Raw genomic sequence first — 27,251 nt, forward strand, 5'->3', positions numbered from 1 at the left:
CGCGCTGCACAGATTCACTGCAGACTGTGCGTTTAAAGCACAAGTCGCCAATGTTTTGACGGTCCCTTACAGCAGCCTCCCGGAAGTGATCAAGTTCACTCGTGAATCAGCTGATCACACACGCTAAATCAGCTCGAATAAGATCCTTTAGACTGCGAACATAACACGGTGTCTCATTGACCGTAACGCTCGCCCGGTCACACGTTCTGTAATGGCACAGTAAGCAGAAGATTATGCTGAATTTTTCCCTGTTCTTTTGAGAAAGCTCGCTGTGCTCGTTTCCTCCCGTGTTTGGTAGCCGGTGAGCTAACTGAGCTAACGGCAGGTCTGGGTGGGCTGCAGCTGCAGCCGCAGTAGGGCTCGGAGTAAGTATCATCACTCCATCGCTCCTTCCTCCCTATTATTTAGTGCAGTCTTGTTAGTTGGTCTGTTTTCTTCGTATTTCCATGCTGGAACATGGTCGACTTCTACTCTTTCATTCTTCTACCGCACTGACAGGTCCCATCAGATCAGCTTGGTTCTTCTTTCTCTGTGGTCTGTGGTCTTCAGGGTTTAAGTCTGTTATTAACTGTGAATTCTGTTACTGTGCAGCCACATGACAACCTTCATTTCTCTAGTGGGAGACCACAGACTTAAAAAATTCAAATAAAATAGTATTCCATCAAATATATAAGCGGAGTGCTCAGGATTGTATATTTTGTGTGTATGTATCAAGCGTGAAGTCTGTATCATGTATAGAATCTCAAAATAATACTTTCTTGATGTTCGCACCAGATAACTGCGTAAATGAGCTACTTTTGTTAGTATTATGCTCTCATTTTGCTTCTGTTTTTTATTTTACTGTTAAAACAAAATTATTGGCCAGAAAAAACCTCTGCGCCATGTGATCAATCTGTCACCTTTCCTAGATTAAGAGTACTGCCTGCGTGTTCGTTTGGACCTGTCATAGACATGGTGGAGCTGATGGTCAGCACTGTGCTTTAGGAAGTTTTATACGTGTGAATCCAGTGCTCCAGTGGTCAGGAGGAGGGGAATGTTGCAAAACATTGCTTTAGACTGTTTCTGAATTGAGCATGTTGCAAAACTTGCTTAAAAAAACTTTTACGGTAATCTGTGCTGTAACATTTCAGGGTTATTATTTGTAACACTTGTTCTCCATTCAGCTGAAATATTATTAATATTATTATTATTATTATTATTATTGTGTTTTTTTTCTATTGAACTCCATTTTGATGTCATACTCCATCATTTTGGCATAAAATTTTGTAGAAAAAATCCTTCTAAAAAGCACTGGAGTCAAATATATGGGAGTACTCTAACTCTTAAAGCAAGGCAGGTCCTGATTAGTCTTCAGTTTTCTTGGAGATGGGTGATGACATGAGCATGTGATGACATCCTCAAGCTCTGGTTTTCCTCCTAGACATAACATCATAAAATACCTAACACAGTAATTTGGAAAGACTTTTTGAGAAACCATTAAGCTCCGTGCATCTGCTAAAACCACGTTGGCTTTTTTAACCTAAACTTTTCACATTGTTTTATTTAGAGTCTGTACAGCAGTCATTGGTACTTTTCTCTCCAGAATCTAATTTGGAAACATAAACGTTTGCACGCACCATTTCATCAGTTCTTTTTTTCTTCCCTGGGCACGCAGATGTTCTCAGTGGTGGTTAATGTAGCAGCTCAGTGAATGAAGGAGTCACCTCATATGAATACCTCTCCTCATCTTCTTACCTTGCGATAATGCTCAGAAATGCGAGTCACATTTCTCCACAAGACTGATATTGTGGCTTATCACTGAGGCATACGAGGCTAAGATTGTGTGTACAGGAAAATATACAGTGCTGTGAAAAAGTATTTGCCCCTTCCCAGTAGCTTTTTCATATTTATTACACTTGAACGATTCAGATTATCAGACTACTTTTAATATCGGACAGACATAACCAAAGCAAACACAGATTGCTGTTTTTAAATGATAACTTCATCAATTGAAGGAAAAATGCTGTTCAGCCCTACCTGGCCCTGTGAAAAGTAATTACCCCCTTTAGCTACTAAATCAACCAGTTAACTAAATTCATTTCACTATTCGGGACAGTTTCTCTGGCCACACCCAGGCATGATTACTGCCAGACCTGTTGAATCTAAACATCACTTAAATAGAATTGGTCTGTCAATGACAAAGCAGGCTAGAAGGTCTCAAAAAGCAGCACATGATGCCACTTTCTAAAAAGATTTAAATACAGATGCAAAACAATGTCATTGAAATCTACTAGTCTGGAAAGCGTTTTAAAGCCATTGCTAAGGCTCTGGGGCTCCAGCGAACCACAGTAAGAGCCATTATCCACAAGTGGAGAAGACTTGAAATGGTGGTGAACTTTCCCAGAAGTGGCCAGCCTACCAGAATTTCACCAAGAGCGCATCAATGACTCATCTAGGAGGTGAAAGAATCTAAAGAACTGCAGGTCTCACTTGTCTCAGTTAAGATCAGTGTACACGGTTCTACAATAAGTAAGACACAGGGCATCCATGGGAGAGCTGCAAGATGCAAACCACTGCTGACCAGAAAGAACACAAAGGTTCGTCTTGCACCTGCCAAAAAACATACAGACTTTTGGGATAATATTCTGTGAACTGGTCAGTCAAAGGTGAAACTTTTTGGAAGACGTGGGTCTCGTTATGTCTGGCATCGAGCTAACACCGCATTCCACCTTAAGAATGTACCAACATACCAACAGACAAACATGGTGGTGGTAATGCGATCATCTGGGGCTGCTTTGCTTCTGCAAGACCTGTCATAATTGATGGAACCATGATTTCTGCTCTCTATTAGAAAGACAGACTTTTAATGGGCAGTTCATGCTTGAAAATCCTCAAATATAGTCAAATTAAAACATTTCTGCAAAGAAGAATGGGCTAAAATTTATCCACAGTGATGTAAAAGATTCATTGCAAATTATCATAAACATTTGATTGTTCTTCACATGGGTGATACAGGATTTGAATGAATCTTTATCTTCCATAAATGGAATGATCATTTAAAAGCTGCATCTTGTTTACTCGTGTTGTCTTTATCTTACATCAAAATTAGTTAGATGATCTGAAACATTTAAATGTGGCAAATTATCAAAAATAGAAGAAATTGGGTGGGGGCAAATACTTTTTCCCAACACTATATCTATAACGTGTTTGCAGGAAAAAAGACGCTGACTTTTTATATTTACTGATTAAAAGGCTGTTTGCCATTTTGCCATTTGTTAACATTTGTTTTACATTTGTCACAATTCAAATGTCATGAAAGTGCTAATCACTGCTGGGAAATGTCATCAAAACAAAAAGCTCTGTGAAACAGTGTAGCCTGTTTTATCACAGATGTTTCTTATGTCTTATCCCTGAAACTTAGAAGGCTGTCACTGTAATTGCTTTATGACATTTCTGCTGAATGGTGCTCTGTGTAAGTATTTCATGTATTAATGTGGCCTGACAGACTGCTAACAGACAGACTCTGTATATTGTGTGTATGTTCTGCTCAGTTCACTGCTGAACTGCCGATCCTCAGCATGGATCCCTTGGGAGCTCGGTCTCAGTTTGTAGAAGTCCAGAACCTTCACACCTGGGATCAGCCTGAATTCGTGGAGGACAGAGAGGCGAAAAGAGAAGGTCCTGAGAGGGATGAGGTGGACAACCTGGCTTACCAGATCAACTCTCTTCTCTCTCCTTTCCCATTCAGAGAGGATATCAACAGGAAGATTATTCTCTTGTGAGTACTAGGACCTGACTGATCAATCAGTTGGCCGATATTTAGGTTGTGTCACTTCAATTGAATTGATCATCCCGCTCCCAATAAAGCACACATTTAATTGCTTGTAAAGGCAGTTTTGAGGATTCAGTGGTTCAAAAAGACTATCAGCAATATTACTTGAGCTGCTAAATGTGAACACAAAGCATAGTAATGGTTAAAATAACAAAAGCATGTAAACGCATCCACACTTAATGCCTAACATAAGGAAAGTGCAAAAAAAGTTCATGAAAAGATGAAAAATAAGAGCTAATTAACAGCAAACAAAACTGCTAAGACTTTTCCAGTAAAGCACTGTTTGAAAAGCCCAAATGCTGGCCAGAAACCATGTCTATGACAGCTTTTTCTCCTGAGGTCCACTTATATCGTCTGTGTAGTTTATTTACCAGAAGCACTCATGATTCATTTTTACATGGCCATTTTCCAATCTCTCCTTATCCCTTAGAATTAACCAGGCTGTTTTTGTTAACTCTGCAAATAAGACTATATGTAAATGATCTCTGTTATGATTGGCTGTGTTTCATTCAAAAAGCAGTCCATGCTGAAACACCACTTAGAACTTCAGCGTGAATGAGCTGTACTAAACTGCTGTAGACTGGAAAGAGTTTTAGCTTCCTAAAATTGGTAGCATTATTGCTACACGGGTTTCAAATGAGTCAGGCTCTCCTCAGTGTCTGTCTACTTTTCTCTTATCGTACTTGATTGTTTTATTTCTTTTCACTGTAACCTTTAGCTGCTGGTCTACATGAACATGATTTCTGCATTTTCAAAGTTTCTGTGCCAGCTTCATACACTCAGTACCCCCTCCACTCCCCTCCCTTCCCCTCCCAGCCTCTTGCCATGTGAACATAAATCCTCTTTGTTGCACAACCACATGATAGTGTTAGGTCCCTCTGGCTGCTCCTTTAGCAACATGACTGTTTATGGACAGCCATTTTGCACAACTCTGATTACATAGCTTCTGTTTTTTCTGAGGGGAAAAAGGGAAATTCACTCTTGCTGTTTTAAGAAGTTACTCTGTCGTGTTTGGTCACAGTTTTTAAATAGAGATTGTTTTTTCACAGTAGATGCTTAATATAAGATGGTAAGTTTTGTGTACTGCAACTGTTGCTCATTTCTGTGTACTGATCTTAATAATGTAGCACTATTAAATGGTGTAGACTACTAATTGCTCTGTCCATTTTCTGCTTGGGGAGTGATGTGACCTCTTCCAAGAGTCCCTACCTTAAACTAAAGTCCAGTTGTATCTTGACTTTTGCAAACGATGCTGTAGCATCACTGAACAACAACCTTTAGTGTCATGATGGCATGCATCCAATAGTTTGGAGTTAGTTCCTCTTTACATACCAAAGGCACATGGAACAAATCTAAGTACACTGAAGTAGATGAATTCCTTCTCTGAACACCGGATGGGCTCTTTTCTCTAGAAATGATGGCCATCATAAATTTTGTATTCTTACAATGAAGAAACAATTCAGTGTTTAGCACTTGCATACTTTTTACTGCTTTCCTTGGGTGTTTCTGATTGATATTATTTGTGCTTTTCATTACAGCAAAGGGGACGTGGCACTTTTGAACTGCACTGCTATAGTGAACACGACCAACGAGACGCTAACCGATAAGAATCCGATCTCAGACAGCATTCACAGGCATGCTGGCCCTGAGCTCAGGGATGAACTACTCAAACTGAAAGGTAGGGGGCACCACTAGGAGAAGAAATATGAACAAGACAGAGCAACACTCCTGTGCCTACTGTGAATGTTCGTGCATTTGTTTTTAAAATATTTTAAGCGTCTTGCATCCTGATCTCACGGGAGGATATTTGTGTTGTTACAGGCTGCCGGACAGGGGAAGCGAAAATGACTGAGGGTTTCAATTTGGCTGCACGCTTTATCGTTCATACAGTTGGACCCAAATACAAAGCCAAGTATCGCACAGCTGCTGAGAGCTCTTTATACAGCTGCTATAGAAACGTCATGCAGCTCGCCAAGTAAGCCTGTCCAATTACATCACCTAATGGCAGATTAGCACACAACCGCCTTCTCTTACACACTATCATTACAAACACCTCTGTCTCTAAGGAAACATTATGATAAACTTTCCAATAAATAAACATTGTCTGTTCACTTATCAGCCATGTACATGTCAGAAAGCTGCATTACACTGATGTAGAGTGCTAAGAATTGGTTTTCAATGTTTGAGCACAGCTCAATTTGCCAAGTTCAGAATGTGCCAGACTCCAGTTAGATTCCAGTGCATGTCCATTAATCCCACAGGCCAGAGTTGTATAACTGCACTGAGCGATTTGGGCATGACTCTGTGACAGCAGAGCTGTTGATTACATTAAGCCTTATTTACGCAAAGTATGTCTTCATCAAAGAGTCTCCTGTCTGCTGCTTTACAGTGAACGGTTTCAGCTTATTGGAGTAATTTCTCTCAGGGTAATTCAGTCACTACTGCGAGTGCATCTGAAAGACACAGAATGTGTGTAAATTGGAGTCTAATGCTTTCTGTGTTCACGTGTCTCGTTCCAGGGAGCACGCCATGGTCTCTGTGGGTTTTTGTGTGATCAGTACTGCAAAGAGAGGATATCCCCTCGAAGACGCTACTCACATAGCATTCAGTAAATCCCTTTCATGAAACAATTGTATTATAAGAAACAAAATTAGCACATTGTCACTGTTGGAACAAAATTCATTCAACTTTATTTTGTTTTTTTGTTTTTTTTTTATATAATTTGAGAATACCAGCTGATTTTTACAGTGTTTCACAATTTCATTGTCCAAAGTGATGTAAAATAAGATTTTGTTACATAAATCTTAACTTTGAACAGGAGTTTTTTTTCCCTTCTCCTGTAAAGGTACTTTTTTGGAGATACAAGATTTTGTTCCAACAGTAACTAAATGTAACTAACCACTTTCTAACCTAAAAGTCTTTGGCTCATTATTTGTCATTTCTTTTGTCAGGAACTGTTCGCAGGTTTCTTGAGAACCATGGAGAAAGCATAGAGGCTGTGGTGTTTGCAGTTTCAGATGCTGAGGAGGTCTGTTCTATGTTATGTCACTTGTTGCATTAGGGCACTCTTTTCTAGCTTACATGCCTTCATTATGTGCTAACTCTCTCAAATTGCGCTGATTTTTATGTCAAGCTTGTTTGTTTTTTTAGTAAATGAAACCTAGCAGAATCACTTTGTGCTGTAAGCTGATTTTAGGCTTGTTTCAGTTGAATGTCAGGTCTTGATCAAACATGAAAGCAAGTCATAATGCATTCTGATTGCTTCACTGAGTTGTAAGCTTTAGAGCACTTATTTTCCTGTGGCTGATGAGATTGCATTTAACTTCAGGCTTTTTTTGTGTGTTTCTGAATGCCGTGTGCTACTCAGGCAGTATACAAGAAGTTACTGCCGCTATATTACCCGCGCTCAAAAGACGAGGAGAGAGCCAGCTTGCCTCTCCTCCCTGCAGATATTGGGAACTCTGAAGGCGAGCCGGTGGTGCCGGAGAGACAGATCCGCATCAGTGAGAAGCCTGGCAGCCTGGAGGGTGAGCTCAGTACACAAAAATCACACTAACCTGGCATCTTTCAGCCTGTTTTATGTAGCACATGTACAACATGATCAGTCAGTGGAGTGAAAATATGGTTTGGTTTTGTAAAGCTTTTCACACTCCTAAAAGGGATGACCGTGATCCAGACTTTGGAATATGATCGTGCTCGTTCAGTGCCACTCGAAAAATGCCTCCAGGAAAATACCAGTCAGCATTTATCAAATTAGCTTATGTAACCCGTAGACTAATATTACTCTTTAAGGATAGATTGAACTGTTAAACCAGTAATGCAAGGCATATCATTAATCATTCTCATTGTTTCCAACTTTGCATCAGCAGATTTGAAAAACGATCTCTCTCCAGGGCAAGGATGGCTTTCATGGGAAAATGTTTTTGGTACAGTGAAGAATACTCAGTAATGAATAATATCCCTCAGCAGAATGGAAAATCTTTAGTGTGTCCGTATAATGCAATAAGACAGGCCATTGGTTATTGTAGAGCAAATTTGGGCAAGTAAAATGAGCCAGTTCTTCCTTGCTGGCCTGTCATTTTTTGCTTCTTTTGAGTGCTGAGTGGTATTTTCTGGAGGCTTCTTCAGCCTGCATGCAATCCTCAGGCCCTCAAAGCCACAACAGGTGCAGTGACAGCAGGCATATAAAAGCCCTCAAATTTTGCCTTCAACTGTAATGCATTGCTATATGTGTGTATTTTTGTATGATTGTGTGTTTCTGCTTTGTCAGTAAGCCCACATGGACATGTTTATTTGTTAGTGAGGGTTTGGACACTTATATTTGTTTGCCAGCCATTATTCCAGTCCCAGATCCTGTGGCCTGTGGTCCAGCTGTGTTGAGATGGTCACCCCTCCATTGAGCTATCAAGCCAACTCAAACAAACTGTGCATCAGCCAGTCCCAATGTAAATAAACGTGACTGCATCCCTGCCTGCAACTCGGTGCTTTAGTGCAGGATGTGCGAGGGCAGCCCAAGGTCTCCGTGTGGAACTGTTCGCTGTTACTAAGGCCATGCTTAGTCAAAGAGAATCGAGGCTTTTGGGCCTCTGAAGTGGATGAAAAGGACCGTATGGTGCAGTTATTAGAAAAAACAAAATCTCACTTTGTTCATTAATATGATAGAAGCATTTTGGCCAAAAATAACATAGCAGAGACATCTGTGTTTAATTCAGTCACTTCAGTTTTGTGCATTTCTTTCACCCAAAGCTGGGTTCTTTCTTGCTCTAATCCAGGGTAAGCATGGTCTTTTCATAGAAGAAATGGTGTGCCTGTTTTTGAACCATGACTGATTTTTTTTGACCTTTCCACAGTACCTTTCACTCACAGTAATCATGGAGCAGGAGAGAGGAAATAAGGACAGCTGAGCAATCAGACATTATCCATTAGGTGCGCTGAGATATGGTTGGAGTGTTACAACAGAGCAGCACATTTTGGCATGCTGCTTTGAGATTCAAATAACAGTAGGAGTATAATTTCCCAGGCCACCTGGCTCCACATCACACGTCCTGGGGTCTAGGAGTTCTGGTGGGGGTGGCCAGTCTTTGATTAATTGCTCCAATGCTGGAGTTATCAGACCTGGCATGTTGTGTCAACTGAAAAATGCAAGCATATGTGAGATTTTGGTTGTTATGCATTTTAAACCTATTGCCAGTTACGAACGTAACTTAACTCCTCAGTGTCAATGATGTTCATAGTGTGCCAGCTCACCACATTAGAATGCCTTCCTTGTACTATTCAACACTACATCATGTTCCCCAGGGCCAGCAGAGGAAGGCTGTGCCAACCATAGCATTGGTTCAAACCTGCACTGATAAACTCCTTTTATCATTGCCCAGAATGTAAATATACTCCACGAAGAGAGAAGACACCAACCCTTATCTCTGTTGCTGCATAGTCTTGTAGGTTCCAGAGATGGGCTCTCTTTTGGTAAAGGGGCTCCTTTATTCTTGTTACTGACATAGAAAAATAACTGCTCTGTTTGACAAATGTCAGCAGTCAAGCTCACAATGTCTTGGAGCATAACCAGAAGCATCATGCATCCTGACTGACTCAGTACACTGATTACTAGTAGAGGGAATAAGACTTTAGGGACAATATGTCAGCAAAGAAAGGTATCAGTCAGTTATATGCACCTATGAATAATCCACCCTTTCACTAATGAGGTGAAACAGAAACACTTCAGGCATAGATAGGGTATAGCCTTAGCCTTAGCCTAGTGTTAGGCTAAAAAGCAGAACTTCAATCTGATATCCCTGACTTTGCAAGGCAACCAAAAGAACTGCCTGTGGTTGAGGGCAGTAGGTGCACTGCATAGCCAAAAGTATGAGAACGCTTGACCGTCACACCTACGTGAGTTTATTGAACTTTACATTCGAAATTCATAGGTATTAATATGGAGATGCCCCTCTCACTTTGTGATCATAACAGCCTCCACTCTTCTGGGAAGGCTTTCAACAAGATTTTGGAGTGTGTGCAAATTTGTGCCAATTCGGTCTAGAGGGCATTTGTCAGATCAAATAAGAAAATCTGGCTGACAATCGAAATTCCAGTTCATCACAAAGATCTTCAGTGGGCTTGATCTCAGGGCTCTGCAGGCCACAGGATGTCCTCAACACCACACTCCACAAACCCTGTCTTTATGGACCCTGCTTTTTGCACATGGGCACAGTCAGGCTGGAACAGGAAAGGGCCTTTCCCAAATTGTTGCCACAAAGTTGAATGGATAAAATAATTTAAAATGTCTTTGTGTACTAGAGCAATAATAATACCCTTCCCTAGGACTAAGGGTCTGAGTCCAAACCCTGAAAAACAGCCTCAGAACATTATACTTCCTACACCAAAATTTACTATTGGCACTATGCATTCCATTAGGTAGTATTTTCCTGTCATCCACCAAACCTAGATTCATCTGTTAGATTTCCAGATAGTGAAGCATGATTCGTCACTCCAGAGAACACACTGCTCCAGAGTCCAGTGGTGAAAAGCTTTAAACCACTCCAGCTGACACTTGGCATTGTGCATAGTGATCTTAGGTTTTTGTGCAGCTGCTTGGCCAAGGAAATCCATTTTTTTTGTGGAGCTCCCAGCACACAGTTCTTGTGCTGATGTTGCTTGCAGAGGCAGTTTGGAGCTCTGTGGTTTTGCACACTACATGCTTCAACATTCGGCAGCCCTATTCTGTGAGTTTGCATGGTCTACTGCTTAGGTTTAAAATGTGGTGTCTCAATATCACTTTAGATCTAGCAGGGGAGAAATTTTACAAACTGACTTGTGGTAAAGGTCTTCAGTACGACCCATTCTACTGCCAGGGTTTGTCTATGACGATTGTATGGCTGTGTGCTTGATTTTATTCACCTGTTAGCAATGGGTGTGGCTGAAACACATTAACTGAAATAGGAGGGGTGCCTTTTGGCCATATCGTGTACAAGAAAGTGCTTCCTTCAAAACTCTGGATATAAACAGTTGGAACTGTCACGTTAAGAACTTCTGCAAAACATGAAGCAAGACAGAAGTTTTAGGAATCTGTGAAATGAAGATTTTAATATAGGCAGATCTAGAACATTAGCATTCTGTGCCTGCTGGGACATCAACATAATGCTGTAATTTCAAGCCTTGCCTCTATACCAGACGTCTTCAAATCTGGACTTCGAATGCAGTTTCTGGTCCTGGATTTAGCCGTTACTGGTAGTTATGATACTAGGTGGCCAATCAGTTAGTCCAGCAGTTCAATGAAATTACCAGTGGTTACAACCCAGCACTGAAAATTGGGTCTAATGTCCTAAAATTAGGACCTCCTAATCAATATAAATATATTAATAATGTTTTCCATCCACCTCTTTTATGTAAATTTCAAAAGTGTGCATAAAAAACTGAATGGAAAATAAATGCCTAAATATTGCAAAAAAAGTTTTATGCTTGGGTAACAAAGTGGTAAAGTTGGTTTACTGGATAATGGCTGATGTTGCATGAACAAAAGTCACATGTTTGGCACTATGTCCACTCAGAACTGTTTATCTCAGTGGTGTTTGTAGGGGTTCAGTGCATGACAGTTAAGTGGGACTGCAGCTTCAGCCCTCATTAAATGGGCTACTGCCCGCTCCCCCAGCATCTTCGAACTATCAGCGCTATAGCCGCGTACGGTGGACAGAGCTGTCAAAACTAGCTCTACTGAGAGCTAATAAAGCAGAGGCCTTCAAAACTGGACGTTGCATCCTGGATTTTATAATCACTGGTAGGGGAGACACGAGGTGACTAGTCAGTTACATCAACAGTTCAATGTATTTTGTGCGTCATGGATACTTCAGGAGTTTGCACAGAACAGTAATTGATGGAACTCCTGATTAATGCACATTTTCTTTTATCAACTTTTTTTTAAATCTGCTCAAACTTTATAAACTTTTTGAATGGGAGCCTCACTAGAGTCACTGTCAGAATTCACACAGCTTCTGGTGATCAGGAAGTATTAAACTGAACCCTTAATAATGTATGATGTATTTTATGGATCCTGTAGAGGAAATTTGTCATTTTGCTGCCTAACTATGCACCAATCTGGGAGTGGCACAGCTTTGCCAGCAGAGCTGTCCCTCCTGGGGCAGTGGAGCTTGAGTGCCTTGCCCAGGGACACAACAAAGAACCCCATGTCAATCCTGGGATTTTAAACCCAGGATCTTTGCTGGCTCATCTCGCCTACCACTGGGCTGCTGGTCACCTCCAGTGAATCTTACTGTTTCTATGAAGATCTCAGTGGTTATGGAATGTTAAAGGGTATAATTCAGTTTGTGTGTTTGTTGCAGATGATTCGGAGGATGAGTCTCTGGAGTTAGGTCTGGGGTTGGTGGGCAATCATGCATTTGCGCGCATGGAGGGTGATGTGGATAAGCAGCGGAAGCAGATTCTACAGGGCCAGCTCTCTGAGGCAGCCCAGCAGAAACAACACCAGAGAAAGTAAGACTTTGCCTTCCCCCATACTGCAGTGTCTTAAAGCAGAGCATATGTACCTATCTTAGATGCCTAAAGGTATTTTTGTAAGATAGGTCTGTGGTCATGAAGATCTGATCAGCAGTCAGGTTTTTTGACAACTGACTCCTTCTGAGAAAGTATTACTGTTATTTATTTAATGTCCACTAAAGTGTATATTTATTATGTAGGGATTCAATTCTGTCATAAGCTTTCTGTGAGTCAGTCTGTTTAGATAACGAGTCTATTTATTTCTTGTCTTTCAGCTATAACCGCTGGCTGTGCAGAGCTCGAGCAGAGGACCTCTCGGACATAGCGGCACTGAAAGCTTTATATCAAACAGGTCCATTTTTGTTCACTGTATTAATGTGTGTAAATGTATAATCACAGTCCAGAAATGTGGAGTCAGTCTGTGCTCCCACGGCTTCTCCATTCGTTCTCTCTCCAGCACACATGAGCTTCTTTGCTTCCTTCCTTTCTTGCTGTCTTTCTGTGTGCCTCTGTGCACATGTGCGTGCTGGATCTTCTCTCCCCATGTGTTTGCTCACTGGGCAGGAAACCTTAGTTCCAGCTCATTGAGCACAACATCAGGGGGTTCTGTAATCCGTTTCTCTCGTTTCACGATTTCGAGATCAAAAATAGCCACCAAAGAAACGGTTGCTGTGGTGATGTTTTAGATCGTCGTCCCTTTGTTGCCTGGGTCAGGTTGTGTCGTAGCTCTATGTGGTGAAGTACCCTACTGAGTTCAAAACCAACAGCACTGTGCCGTGTGTAATACCCATGGCTGTCCAAAGCCTGTAAATTAGAGATTGAAGACCTGTCATCTGTAACTGTCACCAGGCAGTTATGTTCATTTTTACAGTCAGCTAGTAAAGCCAACCATAATTAACTTGCACAGCGCTGATTGGTATGACCTCAGTAATTGACATTGTCACCTTTGGCCAAAAGGGGGCAGACTGTCTCTGGCCATTCTGCCTGTAACTGTATTAATCAGGTGAACACAGACTAGATGAAAGAAAACATCTGGCTGTGTTTATTCCAGAACATATAACCTGATTTACTTTTACAGTACTGAACGTAAGTTCAGAAAACAAAGGTAACTGAAGCGGGTTATGGAAATCTTTTAATTAATTAAAATCGGCTCTGTAAGGAGATGATCTCAACAGAGTAAGCTCCAGAGTGTTTTGTTTTCAAATTTAATTCCAGTTACCCATGATGCTCTGTGTTTCTTGCCTGCAGGTGTTGATGTGCGTGGCAGAACAGTAATGGTGGTTGTAGGCAGGAACATTCCAGTAACTCTTATTGACATGGAGAAGGTAAAAAAAAAATCTGATTTGTTTAATTCAGTAATTGTATTAAGTATACATAACCCTACTTATGAATCCAGTAAGTCATTTTTCTGCATCTGCACTATTGTACTTCTGTGTTCATGTGAGGGTGTTTGTGCTTGTAGGCCTTGTTATATTTTATCCATGTGATGGATCACATCACAGTGAAGGAATACGTGATGGTGTATTTTCACACTCTCACTGGTGAACACAACCATCTCGACACAGATTTCCTTAAGAAGCTCTATGATATCGTGGATATAAAGTAAGTAGTGTTTATGGTGCATTTTGTGCATTATTACATGTAGACTTAAACTGTATTCAAGCTACAGTAGTTTTACCTGGGGAGGTGCTGTAATGATTACCAACAAAATCTGTGGGTTAAATCCAGTACGAATCTGCCGTGTCCGGAGTTTTTACAAGTCTGCTAAGTAATTCCAGTGTAAATTACCATCTATAATCGCAGGACTCTTCGCAAGAGTTTCCTCAGTAACAGTTATCCTGCTCAAATCAACATCACAGTAATGTAATAACAAAACCAGGAAAAGGGTAGACTACTAAAATCCACAGCAGTTTTCATATGCGATGATTATTCACCATCATTTGGAATTGCCATTCATAACGATGGTCACCCCACACTGAAATGAGAAGTCTTCTCCCTCGTCCAGTTTCACATTCTTATTTTTTGTGTATGTGGGGGTGTTTTTTTTGTTGTTGTTTTTTGTTTTTGTTTTTGTTTTGCGCCATGTTTAATATTTAGCTGTGTTGAAATTGTTTGGAAATGTGGTGCCTAAACATAGGTAAACGAAAAAAAGTTTGCACGATTTCAATTCGGGCTCCTTGGGGAAATTGCACAGATCCTTTATCCGACACAAATTACATTACTGGACCTCCTCTGGTAAAAAAAAAAAAAAAACATAATCCAGCTAGAATAGGGCTTTATAGGGTGTCTTTCTATAGTGCTGTTCGAATCAACATCACAGTAAAGTAATAACAAAACTGGGTAATTGAAAATCACAGCTTTTGGAGAGCTGAAGACAAGGCTAACAGCTAAATGGATTTGATCCATTTCGATGTGCCCCACTGCCTTAACCATCAAATTCATGACAAGACACCCTTAAATCCACAACGGCTTGTTCAGCGCATGTTCCCTCCCACACAATGATTATGCGCCATAATTTGGACTTGCCATTGATCAGTCACCCCACACTGAAATCCATGTGTGTGTGTGTGTGTGTGTGTGTGTGTGTGTGTGTGTGTGTGTGTTTTTGTTGTGTGGTTAAGCACCATATTTAACATTTAGCTGTCTTGTTACTGTTTAGAATTGTGATGCATGCCTCATAGTGCAATGATGTTTCAGTCTGGGCTGTTTGGATTCATTTGGGGAAATTACACTGATCCTTTATTCCATATGAATCAGCCAGTCAAATCATGCACAAATTATATTGCTGGAGCTCCTCTGATAAAGCTAATTCAGCTTGAATAGGGCTTTAACATGCAAAAGTGACTACAAATGCCATACAGTGACCAATGAGTGGCCTTTTGAGAGATCCTCTCATGCAGCTGTAAGGCTAATGCACTCTCTTTTGGCATAAATAAGAATAGTTCTGACACAAAGATAAGCCCATCTGAGTTTCAAAATACATGCAGCCTCACTTGGTTTTAATTTTTATCAGGTGTTTTTTGCCAAACAGTGCTTTCTAACCCAAAGTTTAGCCAAAAGATTACACATGATGTGTTTGTGAGATGGGGAGGGACTGTATTTTTTCCTTCTTAAGCCTGTTGTCTGTCATCTAGGTTTACAGTGAGGAGTCTGACCTCACTGACCCTCCTGTTGTATTTAGTTAGTTGATGGGAGTTAAGCCAGTGCTTTTGTAAGTGACCCTGGGCTGTGCCAAGTTTTCCATCTCATACCTATTCTGCTCTGTCCTGTCACCCTGCTTTCTGAATTGTTGTTTTAGTGCAGCCAAAAGGATGTCTTTTATCCCCATAAGAGTGAAATGAAATTCTGGACAGTTTGGGGGAAATTGGAGGAAATTTTGGCCTCGAGAGTCAAAGCGCTGCTGGTGATTGCATTGGCCTTGACACACTATAAATCAGACCCTGTGACAACACAATTTTTTTTTTATTATTCCCCTTTGTCAATATAGACCTGTACTACAGGCAATGATTGCAAGTGTCAGTCTGCGTGCACATGAATGCAGTACCATGGAATTTCATAATCACACATCTTGCATAATAACTTGTCAGAGTGGTAGCTTTCATGTGAAAATCCATGCTGGGTTCTTCCCTCGGTTAAAAAACAAAAGTTGAGTTTCTGTTGAAACTTGTGAGTTAACGAACAGTTGTGGGAGGTGAACATGAAGTCAAGCATATGTTTTGCATTCAGTAGGCACTCATCGCACAAATGCCTCAAAAATAAAAATAACAATAAACCTGTCAAGTATGAAGAGTCACACTTGCTGTAGGCTGAGCAGGTTTATCAAGCATCGTAGCTTCATCGCAGCTTTTACTCATAATGAGACTCATGGTTGCATGTCATACATTTGCTTGCCTGTGTAGAGTAGCCTATGTGAAAAATGTTCTCCTTCTTTTGTTGCCCCTTTTTTTTTCTTTCTTTCTCTATTTCTGTCTGTCTGTCTGTCTTTGTCTTTCTTTCTTTCTGTCTTTCTTTTATTCTGTTCTTTTTGCATTTTTCTTTTCTATTTCTGTTGACTCCTCTTCCTACTCCCCTCTCTCGATTTTCTCTTCCCTAATTTTTTCTGGTGTTGGCCATTGTGGTTCGGGCTTGACTGAGAGCAGCATGTGTGTTCAGTGTAGGAGTGGAACAGGCATGGAGGTCGGTCCCTCGCGCGTGAGGCTTTCACCCTGGCTCTGCTTTTATTTCTTCCTTCCAAAGAATTCTGGGTCCAGTGGCCCTTTTTTCCTTCCAGCATTATCCAGAATACTGAAACACCCAAACCATTTGTGATTTTAAAATCATGCCTGTTGCCTTATGTGTTTTGAGCTAGGGGTGTAACAGTACATCCCAATGCAGAAAATGTTGTTATTCCAGTAAGCTCATGAACCTTTTCATTCTTTGCCATTTAATACTGATCATGTGCCAACTGTGCATTTCATTAGGTAGCAGTGTTTAAAGTGGAAACCTTGACTTTATAATGGCCTTTGTTTATCTTACAGCACCTCTTATGGAATTTGCAATGCAGTAGGCTTGTAATTCATGTAATATAGTAAGTTCTTTTTTATGTAGGGTACTTATTTTTATTTTTTATTTTTTTTAATGTCAGACCACGCATTTGTTTATTTACCCCAGTTGAATAAAGGAGGGGATGCTAGAGATGCACCAATATGGGAATTTTTGGAATAGATTTTTATAACTTTTACATTTTAGCCTGTCCTGCCTGTGTTGGTTCTTCACTGCTCCGCTTCACTGTAATGAGTTGTTAATGACCTCATTAGTTGGATCAGGTGTGTTGGGAGCAGTAAAATGTGCAGAGGAGGGAGTTTCCAGGACCAGGGCTGGCAATTACTGGTCTATACCATGAGTGGCGTGAATATGAAGCCGGGCTAATTAAGGGGGAAGCAGGCTGTTCTGTTTCCAGTGGAAAAAAAAAAACGTAGTCTAATGCAGTGCCGTTGGCTCGTCAGTATACTGTCTTTAATGCTGACTCTCATACATCCAATCAAGGAATGTTGTGTGTCTATTGTGGGAATAGGAGAAAGGGTGATAAATGTGTCCCTAACACACTCCTCCAGGTTTGGACTGCAGTGCTGGTAATTTGTATCTGCCTGAGTGCTTTGGACTACACTGTGTGCTTGGACTGAGGAGAGGGAGCACTCTGGAGACACTTGGACCTGTTTCACTTACATTTGCCTGTTCTGTAAAAATGCACATTGTTATATGCTGTGATGGTTCTCTGTTTAGCCAGCTTGTCTTTTGTAACTGTTAATTATTTGCCACTGGGGAATTTGATTTGTGTTCTGATGTGTGATTATGATGTGTGATGAGGGATTTATTGATATGTTGATAGATTTAACAAATGCTTTTTTCTTTTTCTATTTTCTTTCATTTTCAGGTTTAAGAAAAACCTGAGAGCTTTTTATTTTGTCCATCCCACATTTCGCTCTAAGGTAAATGTCGCAGACCTCACATCTCTAATACAGTGCATTCCTGTTGTTTTAGAAATGTCAGGCCTGTGAAAGCTTTTCTGTCTACATTTACAGTGTTTTAGTGTTTTATCCACTGTTGGATTCACTGCGCTTGCTTTGTGAGTCATGTAGTGGTCATCTTCACGTTTTTAGTATGTAAAGCCCTCTCTGTATCTCCAGTGTAATTTCACTCTAAAACATTTGGGAGACATTCTTTGCATCCACAGTTAGATAGTCCACAGTTCATCTGCGTATGTGTACGTGGTCGGCTAGTTAGTGGAATTAGCGTACCTTTGTGTTATGTTCTTCAAACTTCTGCAGTTAAGCAACAGATAACTCCTATTTATAAAGCCGTCCTTTCCAGTCTGATACATTCAGATCAGCTTAATGCTCACGGGTATGAAACGTGTTCAGGCACGAGTAATTATTGCGCTGAGAATTAGTTGCTCTTTAAGTTAATCTCTAATTGGGCTGATTAAACATTTTTAACATCAAAATTGCAGTTTGAAAGAGTTTAAAATTTTAAAATCACAAGATCTGCAATTTTAATTATACCCTACATTTATTCAAAGTTGTCTTAAGATATTTAGCCTACTAACACAGAACTTGTGAACAAGCAGCGTTCAAGCCTCAACTTTGCAAAGTAGATCTTTTGGTCTTCTTTAGGGGGGAAAAAGGCATGAAAAAAAATAGATATTTATAAAAACAATCACATTTTAAATCACAATATAGGTCAGAAAAAATGGCAGATAGTCTTCCCAGATCATACTGCCCTGATCTCTAACATTGGTTTTGAGGAAAGGGTGTGCTGCTCAAGCGTCCTTATTTCTTTTTTCTTTATGATCATGCTAAGTCAACCTAAATGTAATGGAAGCTGAAAAGCCTGATAGCCATTTGTCAGTTGGATGTTGCTTATTGGCTTAATTTGAGGAGAAGCTGCAATGAACTGCAAGTTTCATCAGTTTTGCTTTTTAGAGGGCAGAATAAGGTTTCTTTTCACACTGCATAGCCATCACTAGACATTTGCCTTTGTGCTCAATTGTGTCAGGTGTCCACATGGTTCTTCACCACGTTCAGTGTATCTGGAATGAAGGAGAAGGTTCATCACATAGAGAACCTCCAGCAGCTCTTCACCTGCATCCTGCCTGAACAGATTGACATCCCTCCATTTGTGTTGGAGTATGATGCGAGGGTGAGTCCCATACAGTCCTGATCTCACTTGTGCTCATTCTCTTAACTACATAAGTTCTGTATCCTAGTTTCATAGTAGTTGCTAAATGAACAATTCATAGTATATAGTGAACAGAGTGTAAAGGGTCCACCTGGAAGCTAATAATGGTCAGATGTTATGTTCTGAAAGAGAGTGGTGAAATGTGATGTCTTTTTAAATACCTTAATTGTCATTATGCTTACACATTACATCGAAACTCTTCTCAGAGCTCAGGGTCAGCCATGATACAGTGCCCCTGGAGCAGAGAGAATTAAGTGCCCTGCTCAAGGGTCCAACGGTGGCAACTTAGTAGACCCTGGTATTGAACCCATAACCTTGGGATCAATTGCCGAGGGCTCTAACCACTAAGCCACCACTGCCTGTCGTTTCAAATAGAGCGCTGAGATAGTGATTCCCAATGGTGTGTATGAGAAAGTATTAATTTTTTAATCTATAGTCTTTAAGTTTTATTTAAATATACCACTGTTTGTAACCTGTTGCATTTTGGTTCTCCTTGCCCAGAGCTAAAAAAAAAAAACAAAAGAAAAGAAGAAACTTTGGTGAAATCCGTGTTCATCCCCACATTCTCTCATTACTTTGCCTCCAGAACTCAGTCTTCCATCTTCCAGCAGTTAGATTAGGGTTGGATATGCTGACTGCAGTAAATGAGAGAAGATGCCCTATGTGTGCAGTATGTAGGCAGATCCTTTCATAAAGCAGTTTTCACATGGTCCACACTCATGTCCTGTTTTTTTGTTTTTGTTTTTTTTTTTTTGGTAACGTGTATTCACCATTACTAGAAATGTTGGTGTCTTTTGAAGGCAACACTTAGGATAAATGATTGAGGTAATTTTCTGCAAATACCTGCAGAAAACGTAACTGTTCTGAGAAATTTATATTTGAGGTCAATTTCCTTCAGATTCTCTTAATGGGTTTTCCTCAAGAGCTTAAAACAGTTTCTGTGCAATTTGCTATTTTTGGTAGTGCTACTAAAAAAGGACTCTTATGTTATGATTCTAAATGAGGGGATTCACATTGTTAGAAGGGGTATTTTGAAGGGTTTTGCTCCTGAAGATTGGTCACTTACTGAAAGAGTATGTGGGAAACAGCTAGCACGTTTTGCTCAGTATTTTTTTCCTATGTTCATGGTATGTACAGGGCTAGGCTTGTGTTAGGATGTGCTCTCAATGTGTGATGCAGGTAATTTAAGTTTTTTTTCTTTCTTTCAATCTATGGCTTAGGTACTGTGCGATTTCTAAGCCATAGATGGAATGAAAAATATATAGTAATACTAACAGTGATTAGGCATGAATATAGAAATTGATTCCTGCTGCAGAGCATAATGCAAGTGCATGCTAAGCTCTTGCTGTTCCTGTAGTTAAGCTCTTCTACCAAGTTCCCATTTGGCAAATGGAAACGTCCACAAAATATATTATTTATATCTTGGCTGTTAACATGTTTTAGTGAATTGACTACATTTGACTATAAGGATAAAATTATGCGTGTTGATTTTTGGCCTAACCATTGATTTAATGTAAAATAGAAACAGCTATGCAGACTTATTTGATGCTGTAAGGATATTTACAGTCTTCTAGTTTCCTCTTCCCTACATTGAACATTGTGGTTCGGGTTACTGCAGCATATCAAATTGCTGTTACCCAAACTCAAATCAAACCGTATCAGTCCAAATTAAACACTGGTGAACTTTACTTCCAACCAGAGAAGTGAAAAAGAAGTCGGACTGCGGTTAGCTAGTGATCTGACACAACCCTAAATGCCAACATGCTTTGACTGTGTCTAAAACGTTTGAAATGGTTTTGGTGCAGTTAAACAACTATAGGTGTGTCTGAGGAATAAGGTGTTGAAACAGTGCGATTACCACATGCAGCTTTTTCCGAGGAAACTATATTGTACTTGGCCTCATGTGGGGGAGGCAAAATTTTCCTGTAGACTGTCGTTTTTCTCTCTGTGGCTCTAATCAAATATGCATAATAAACCTTTCCAAGAAGTGAGAGTTGGCAGTGCAGGGATTATATATTTACTTTATTGCTCATATCCTCTACTGTAACACAAATGGATATGTTCTTTGGCTGAAAGGTCTGGATTTGGTAGATTGGGTCTTGGAGGCAGGGTGCGTTCCTCTTTTTCTTTTGTCTGCCCTGGGCTCAAGGCTGAACCCGGGCGTGAGTGCAGCTGCAGTTGCTGATCCCCATTAGTCTGGCTGAGAGACTAGGTGGACAGCAAGAGGAAAAAAAGATATAAAACACAACAGCAGGGCAGCTGTGAAGAACTGATCATGCTTCTCATGGGTGTAATGGATAGCCCTGCTGCTGGAGCCAGCAGCCTGTCCAACCATGTTTGTGTGTATATTGTGTAAGAGACCAGACATAGAGGCTTAATCAGAACACAATCTCTGTGTGTGTGTGTGTGTGTGTGTGTGTGTGTGTGTGTGTGTGTGTGTGTTGGTTTGCTTATGCATGTGTTGGACTAGGGCTGCAACAGCTAATCAGCAACAACGATGGCCATAAAATTGTTGGCAAGTGTTTTTGTTTTTTCTTTCTTATTAATTAATGGGGTCATTTCATTGAGAGCCTACACTGTGGATAAATAGTTTGCAAAAGTTTGGGTGCCCTGCACAAGTGACTCATCCTCTACCGAGAACAGTCCTGCCTAATTACTGTTTGCTGGATTTAACATGTTTGGGGGGGGGGTGTGATCAGATTTTGCAGGAGTTTTTCCAGCCACATCATACATCTTTACGTATTACCATCACACATGATGGATGATCCGGCTTAATGTTTAAGTCTGAAGTGCAAAATCAGGTAGTTCACAGGTAGTTGCCTTTTGGACTGAATTCAGCTTGCTCGCAATCATCAGACTCATCTGTTTAGAGAAGAGGTCCAGAGTAAAACCTGTTACAAAATGTTATGCATATTGCATGCACTTACTCATTTCCACCAGAGAGGTCTCTAGATCCCCAAATCTTACATAGTGTAGCTTTAAGTTTGTTCCCTGTAGAGTTTCACTCGGAAAAGCAACAAAATAAGTCTTTTGACTGAGGGTATTCAGACTCTTTGTGTGTGTGTGTGTGTGTGTGTGTGTGTGTGTGTGTGTGTGTGTGTGTGTGTATAATACATTTACGAACTAGCAGAAATGCTCCAAAATGGAATAAATAATTTCTCCATTAACTTACATTTAAAAGGTAACAAGGTTTTTTTTCCCCATGTAAAGTTACCTTTTTTTGGAGATACAGGGTTCCGACAGCAGCAAATACCCCTAGTCAGATTGCATGTTTTGTTGATCTTGAATATGTTTGAGATGACTTGCAGTGGCATCTGTGATCCAGAACTAGTCATCCAACATCAGTATCTGACCTCACTAATGTTCTTGTGGCTGCAGACAATCACATCCTCACAGCCATGATCCAACATTTAGTGTAAAGACTTCCCAGAATAGTGGTGGCTGTTACTGCAGCGAAGGGGTGGCGGGCAAGTTCTCTATTAATACCCTTCATTTCAGTAGAAGTGTTGGATGAGCAGGTGTCTACGCACTTTGGGACATATACTGTATGTAAAACATGTTTGTTCTCGTGAATTCATAGAAACCACCAGATGTTTTGAGTACAAGCTGTGAACAAGGCTGAAGTCAGAATGCAGAATCTACTTCAGCAGATATAATTGTGCAAATAAACCAGTTGTGGCAGTACTGCTATGCAAGCCTGAGGTAATTTTCTCTGTATATTGGTTTCTTAGGGTGATCTGTAAGTGCAAAAGAGTGCCATTCTTAACTAGGCATTCCAGCACTGACACCTTAGTAAAAAATCCTTTTGTTTCTGTGGCTTGGGAGTTGTCTTTATTTCATCTGTAAATGTCTTATCAGTTTGAATGTCTGGTCTGTCCCTCCTTTGCGATAGCATCATTTAAATTGTGTATACGGGGGCTCCTCCGAGTGTGGCTCCTCATGGGGACATTTGATCTGGCCATAATGTTACCCTAACCCCACCCACTCACTCAGTGAGAGAACAAACACATTTTTATACAACATGTAACTTGTTACGTTCTTACTGCCTTTTAAAGTGGTATTTTATTGAGTTTTAGTTATAAGTGCATTTAGTTTCATTTATTTATGTACTTACATAAAGTGTGTGTGTGTTTTTGAATGTTGATTTAAAACCTGCTTCTTTATTTGCATATAGTTTTTGTTTTTTTGGCTCTTGGCCAACCGCAAATGCTGCACTGCATCACCCCAAGACAAAACATAGGGCACCCCTTGCTGTAGTAGATCTCGGTGCGGAGATGCATGTCAGTCTTATACACATTAGTGTCTTGACCTACACTCCTTCATCTTGTCTCTCAGGCTGCACTTCTCGATTACCTTGCTAAAGCACTTCCTGTTGGTTTTGATTACTTAGTCATGATAAAGAAAGGAAATAGCAGCTTGTCTAAGTATTTAATGGTAACTGCACTTGGCTTTCTCTCATTTGCTAGCACTATGAATAGATTGTACTGCCATAGAATGTACAGCTACAATCACCCTAAATTACCCAGTCAGCCCTTCACAAAGCATTGAAATGCGCTCAAAAGGTTTTTGTAGTCAGACGATTTTCACTTTTCTCTTAGCAGAATGACTGAATGTTTTGAAGGAGTGCTCAAACTCAATTATTTGGTCATGGACAGAGCAGAATAATCTGCTTTTGTTTCAGTTTGACCTGCAGGCTTAGGACCCTGCTGCTGGACCCTACTCAACTCTGTGGTTATAGCTGTGGTAAATTACATCAGTCAGGGCAGCAGAGCAGGCCTGAGGTAGCTACTCACATAGTACATAATCCACTAAACCATTAGGAACCGCTCGCCATGGTTTTTGCTGTGTAGAACATCTTTATGAAGACAACTGTAAGCAGTAGTGACCTTATATATTGTGCAGTGCTGAACATGCATTAACAGTAGGACTGTAGTGCAGTACCTGTAGAACCAGTTTGCCTCTGCCCTGTTGCTTACCAGCTAACACTAACAAATTCTCTGCTAATGACTAAAATCTAAAGATGAATACAAATCCATATAAAACATTGTAAAGTGTAAAACATTTAAAACGTTTTAGCATAATAAACACTGTCACTGTCATATCAAAACCTTGTAACTTTCTCCTGTTGCCCTTTACATTTGTATAAACGGTTTATGAATAATGGTCCAAAATTACTTAATAAATACATTTATGGACATTATGGGAGACGAAAAAACAAAAACATTCTAAAGTTTAAAATGGCAATATCAGTAGCCAAGTTTACATGCAGCCTGATAATCCGTTAATAATCTGACTAACAGCGGAATAGAATATGTCCATGTATACACCTCAATCAGAATAGAATAGACTAGTCTGATTGAGGCCATTTGGAATACAATTTCTATGCGATTGAACGAGGTGGGTAATCCTGTAAATAATCTGTCAAATAGAAGATAATAACCATGTTAACGCCTGTATCCGATTACATTCCCAATTGGAATGTATGTTCTGTGCATGTGTATTTGTGTCATAGCAAACGTTCAACATGCCAGGAGCCAGAAACTGATGCGCACAGGAAACGAAGTTTATGCTTGTAACTTTAAAGACGGCCTCTCGCCCCTTCTTTAATAAGTACATGTGAAGTAAGTTTTTCTGAGTCTGACATCATTTTAAAGCAATTGAAAACAAGCACGCCAGCTGAAAACTCACTGCTGCTCTCCTCACTCTGACTGGACTCACGTGATGCTCATTGTCATGGTAACATGTACACTAAGTGGTTCTCTGCGCGTACGCATAATTTTTCTTGTAGTGTGAATGTAAACGGAGATTTTCATCAGATTATTGAGTAGAGTGCGTATAAACACCTCAGTCTTAATCTATAATCAGAATAGATTCGATTGGATTGGCAATAATCATTGCACGTAAACACAGCCACTGTTGCTGCTTTTATATGTACTTGAGTAATCAGATAACGGGGAAACTCTGGGTTTCCATGAGTCAGGCAGTAATCATTTATGCTTTGCAACCAGCCAATAAACTCACAGAATAAGACGTGACGTAGACATAAGCTCAAACTTCATGCCGTGGCTTAAAAAAAGTAAATAAATAAATAACTTGCGCTACTTCACCTGAAAATATGAGCATACATCATCTAGAAAATAAAGAATATTTAAATTCTTCATTTCGTCAAACATGTAGTTGGTTTCAGCGTCACTCCAAAAGTGTTTTGCTGCCATCTTTCAGTACCACCGTCTGTTCCGCACATGCGCAGACTGAGAAATCTTAAAGAAATCAAAGTAAGAGTACACATGCACTGAGAAATCTGATTATTGAGCTAAAATCCAGCTCCCTTTATCAGATTTCATATTCGGATTTCTAGATTGGAGTGTGCTGTTTACATGACCTTTTGAATAATCAGATAACTGCAGAAATCCGATTATGATCGGGTTATTGAGTGCATGTAAACACACTCAGTGACTATATATTCTTAAAAAGCAGATGTAATGGATGTCTAACATACTAGACCTTATCAACTATAATAATTTCTAGTCCTCTTTGTTGTTTTAGATGAACGGCCCGTACTACACTTCCCACTCTTCAGGCCTATGAAGTTAACTCTGATGCAGGTGGTCCTGACTGGGCCGACGTATGCCCGATGCTTGGGAAAGCTCACCACTGGACCTGATTTGGAGCTAAATGGATTCAGTATGTGCACGTGAGCAGCTCCAGTAATGAGTGTGGAACTACTGCATTTGCTGGTTCTGAGACAGACATCAAAAACGGTCCTCCTCCAGTCATGAGCTGTGCATTCAGCCTCCCAACGGTTCATTTGTGCTGCTGACGTTTAAACTGGAAACGTCTCACTGAAGGATACATCACTGGCTAGACTTCAACACCAAGGTTTGCGTGTGATTTGACAAAATAACTGATATTTGAATAAGTTTGTCACAACTGTCATTTCTGCTTCTCTTGTTCAGAGTGTTAAAAAAGCCTTTGTGTACATTTTGTGATTGGTGTCCAGTGTAATCATTTTGCTCATCTTAACTGACTCTGTCCATCCACTAGTGTCCTAGTCCTTCACTACAGCTCTCACCGTTCTGTGAAGTCTGTACTGTCTTTTATTTTTATTTTATTTCACACTTCCACCAGCCTCTGCTCGATCACTTTAAGATGCCTACATAAGCCCGTTTATTTTTGTGATGAAGACTGTCTCATAAACATGGCCTTTCCAGTTTGTCAATGTGTGTACAAAATGCTGTGATTGGCCTTCATTTTCCACGTGGGCACAAAAAAAATGTATTTAGAAAATATTACTTAATGAAGAATCACTGTCATTTAATTTAATATATATGTAAGTTAATATTTTTATACTCTACACAGTGAATGCTGAATGGTCTGTGTCACAAAGCAGCGTAGTCAGAATGAGAATATAATCTTCATCTCTCTTCCCTCTTCACACTTTTTAATCAGGATTTTTAATTGATTGCACTCTGAGATTACATTGCTGGTCTTTTTCTGTAAAGAATCTTTGGTCATCTTTTTGTACATATTCTTTGCAGATCTTGTAGGCTTTTTGTAGCCTATACTGACGCACGTCATGTTTGTATTTGATTTAGATTTATTTCAAATACCTTCACATGTCTTAAAGGCAAGTTTTATGTCTTTATTTTGATTCTGCTGGACTTTAACCCCTATTACTGTAGGTACAAAGGTGATGGTAATCTTAGACCAGATTTACACACATGGCCACAGGTACTTAATGGATTGAGAGTTTATGTGTATGTTAAGAGTGATGTATTGTGCAGAGTTTACTAAACATGAAGTCTAGTTCCAGGATGTGCTTTTATTATAGTAAGCCATTAAATAAAGGTGCCATCACTTTGAGCCGCATTCCATGCCATTTTAAAGGAGAGAACTGCATCCGTACATTGTCGGCAAGAATGCTTTGTTCAAATACTGTGAATAAAAATCATGATATTGGAAATCCTCATTATTCTTGATATGTAATATCCTTGCTCTTTCTAAGACCCTAGAAACCCACAGTATAAAAATGCAGTGTGCTGTGGATGTCCGTTGTCTAGTGCCATGACCTCAGAGATCTTTAATCCCACCAAAAAAAGCAGTTTGAATAGCTTCAGTGTGCCTGCAGTGGTGTTGTTTAATGAAGCTGGTGGAAAGTGCTGTCAGATCTGGCCAAAATCTGCCATACATTTCTGATTTGGTTGAGACCTGGTGACTGTGAGGGCAACAGCATATG

At 40.1% G+C, this 27,251-nt stretch overlaps 1 protein-coding gene across 1 annotated transcript; it reads left to right on the forward strand.

Annotated features, from left to right (window-relative positions):
• Positions 1–64: 64 nt before the first annotated feature.
• On the forward strand, positions 65–26,984 carry gdap2 (ganglioside induced differentiation associated protein 2). The gene is made up of 14 exons (XM_036560959.1): positions 65–365; positions 3,531–3,757; positions 5,350–5,489; positions 5,633–5,786; positions 6,331–6,419; positions 6,763–6,839; positions 7,179–7,338; positions 12,145–12,295; positions 12,574–12,650; positions 13,547–13,623; positions 13,761–13,900; positions 17,712–17,766; positions 18,833–18,976; positions 25,562–26,984. Exons 2-14 carry the CDS (start codon positions 3,558–3,560, stop codon positions 25,601–25,603), a joined length of 1,506 nt encoding a protein of 501 aa, XP_036416852.1. The 5' UTR covers positions 65–365; positions 3,531–3,557; the 3' UTR covers positions 25,604–26,984.
• The last annotated feature ends 267 nt before the right edge of the window (positions 26,985–27,251 follow it).

The sequence above is a fragment of the Colossoma macropomum genome, unplaced genomic scaffold (assembly GCF_904425465.1).
Source record: "Colossoma macropomum unplaced genomic scaffold, Colossoma_macropomum, whole genome shotgun sequence".
NCBI classification, from domain to species: Eukaryota; Metazoa; Chordata; class Actinopteri; order Characiformes; family Serrasalmidae; genus Colossoma; species Colossoma macropomum.

Excerpts from the sequence above, each read along its gene's own strand:
- gdap2 (XM_036560959.1), top strand. The coding sequence starts at position 3,558 with ATGGATCCCTTGGGAGCTCGGTCTCAGTTTGTAGAAGTCCAGAACCTT. Across the intron at positions 5,490-5,632 it reads TGAACTACTCAAACTGAAAG|GCTGCCGGACAGGGGAAGCG; the intron begins GTAGGGGGCACC and ends GTGTTGTTACAG. Across the intron at positions 13,624-13,760 it reads CTCTTATTGACATGGAGAAG|GCCTTGTTATATTTTATCCA; the intron begins GTAAAAAAAAAA and ends TTGTGCTTGTAG.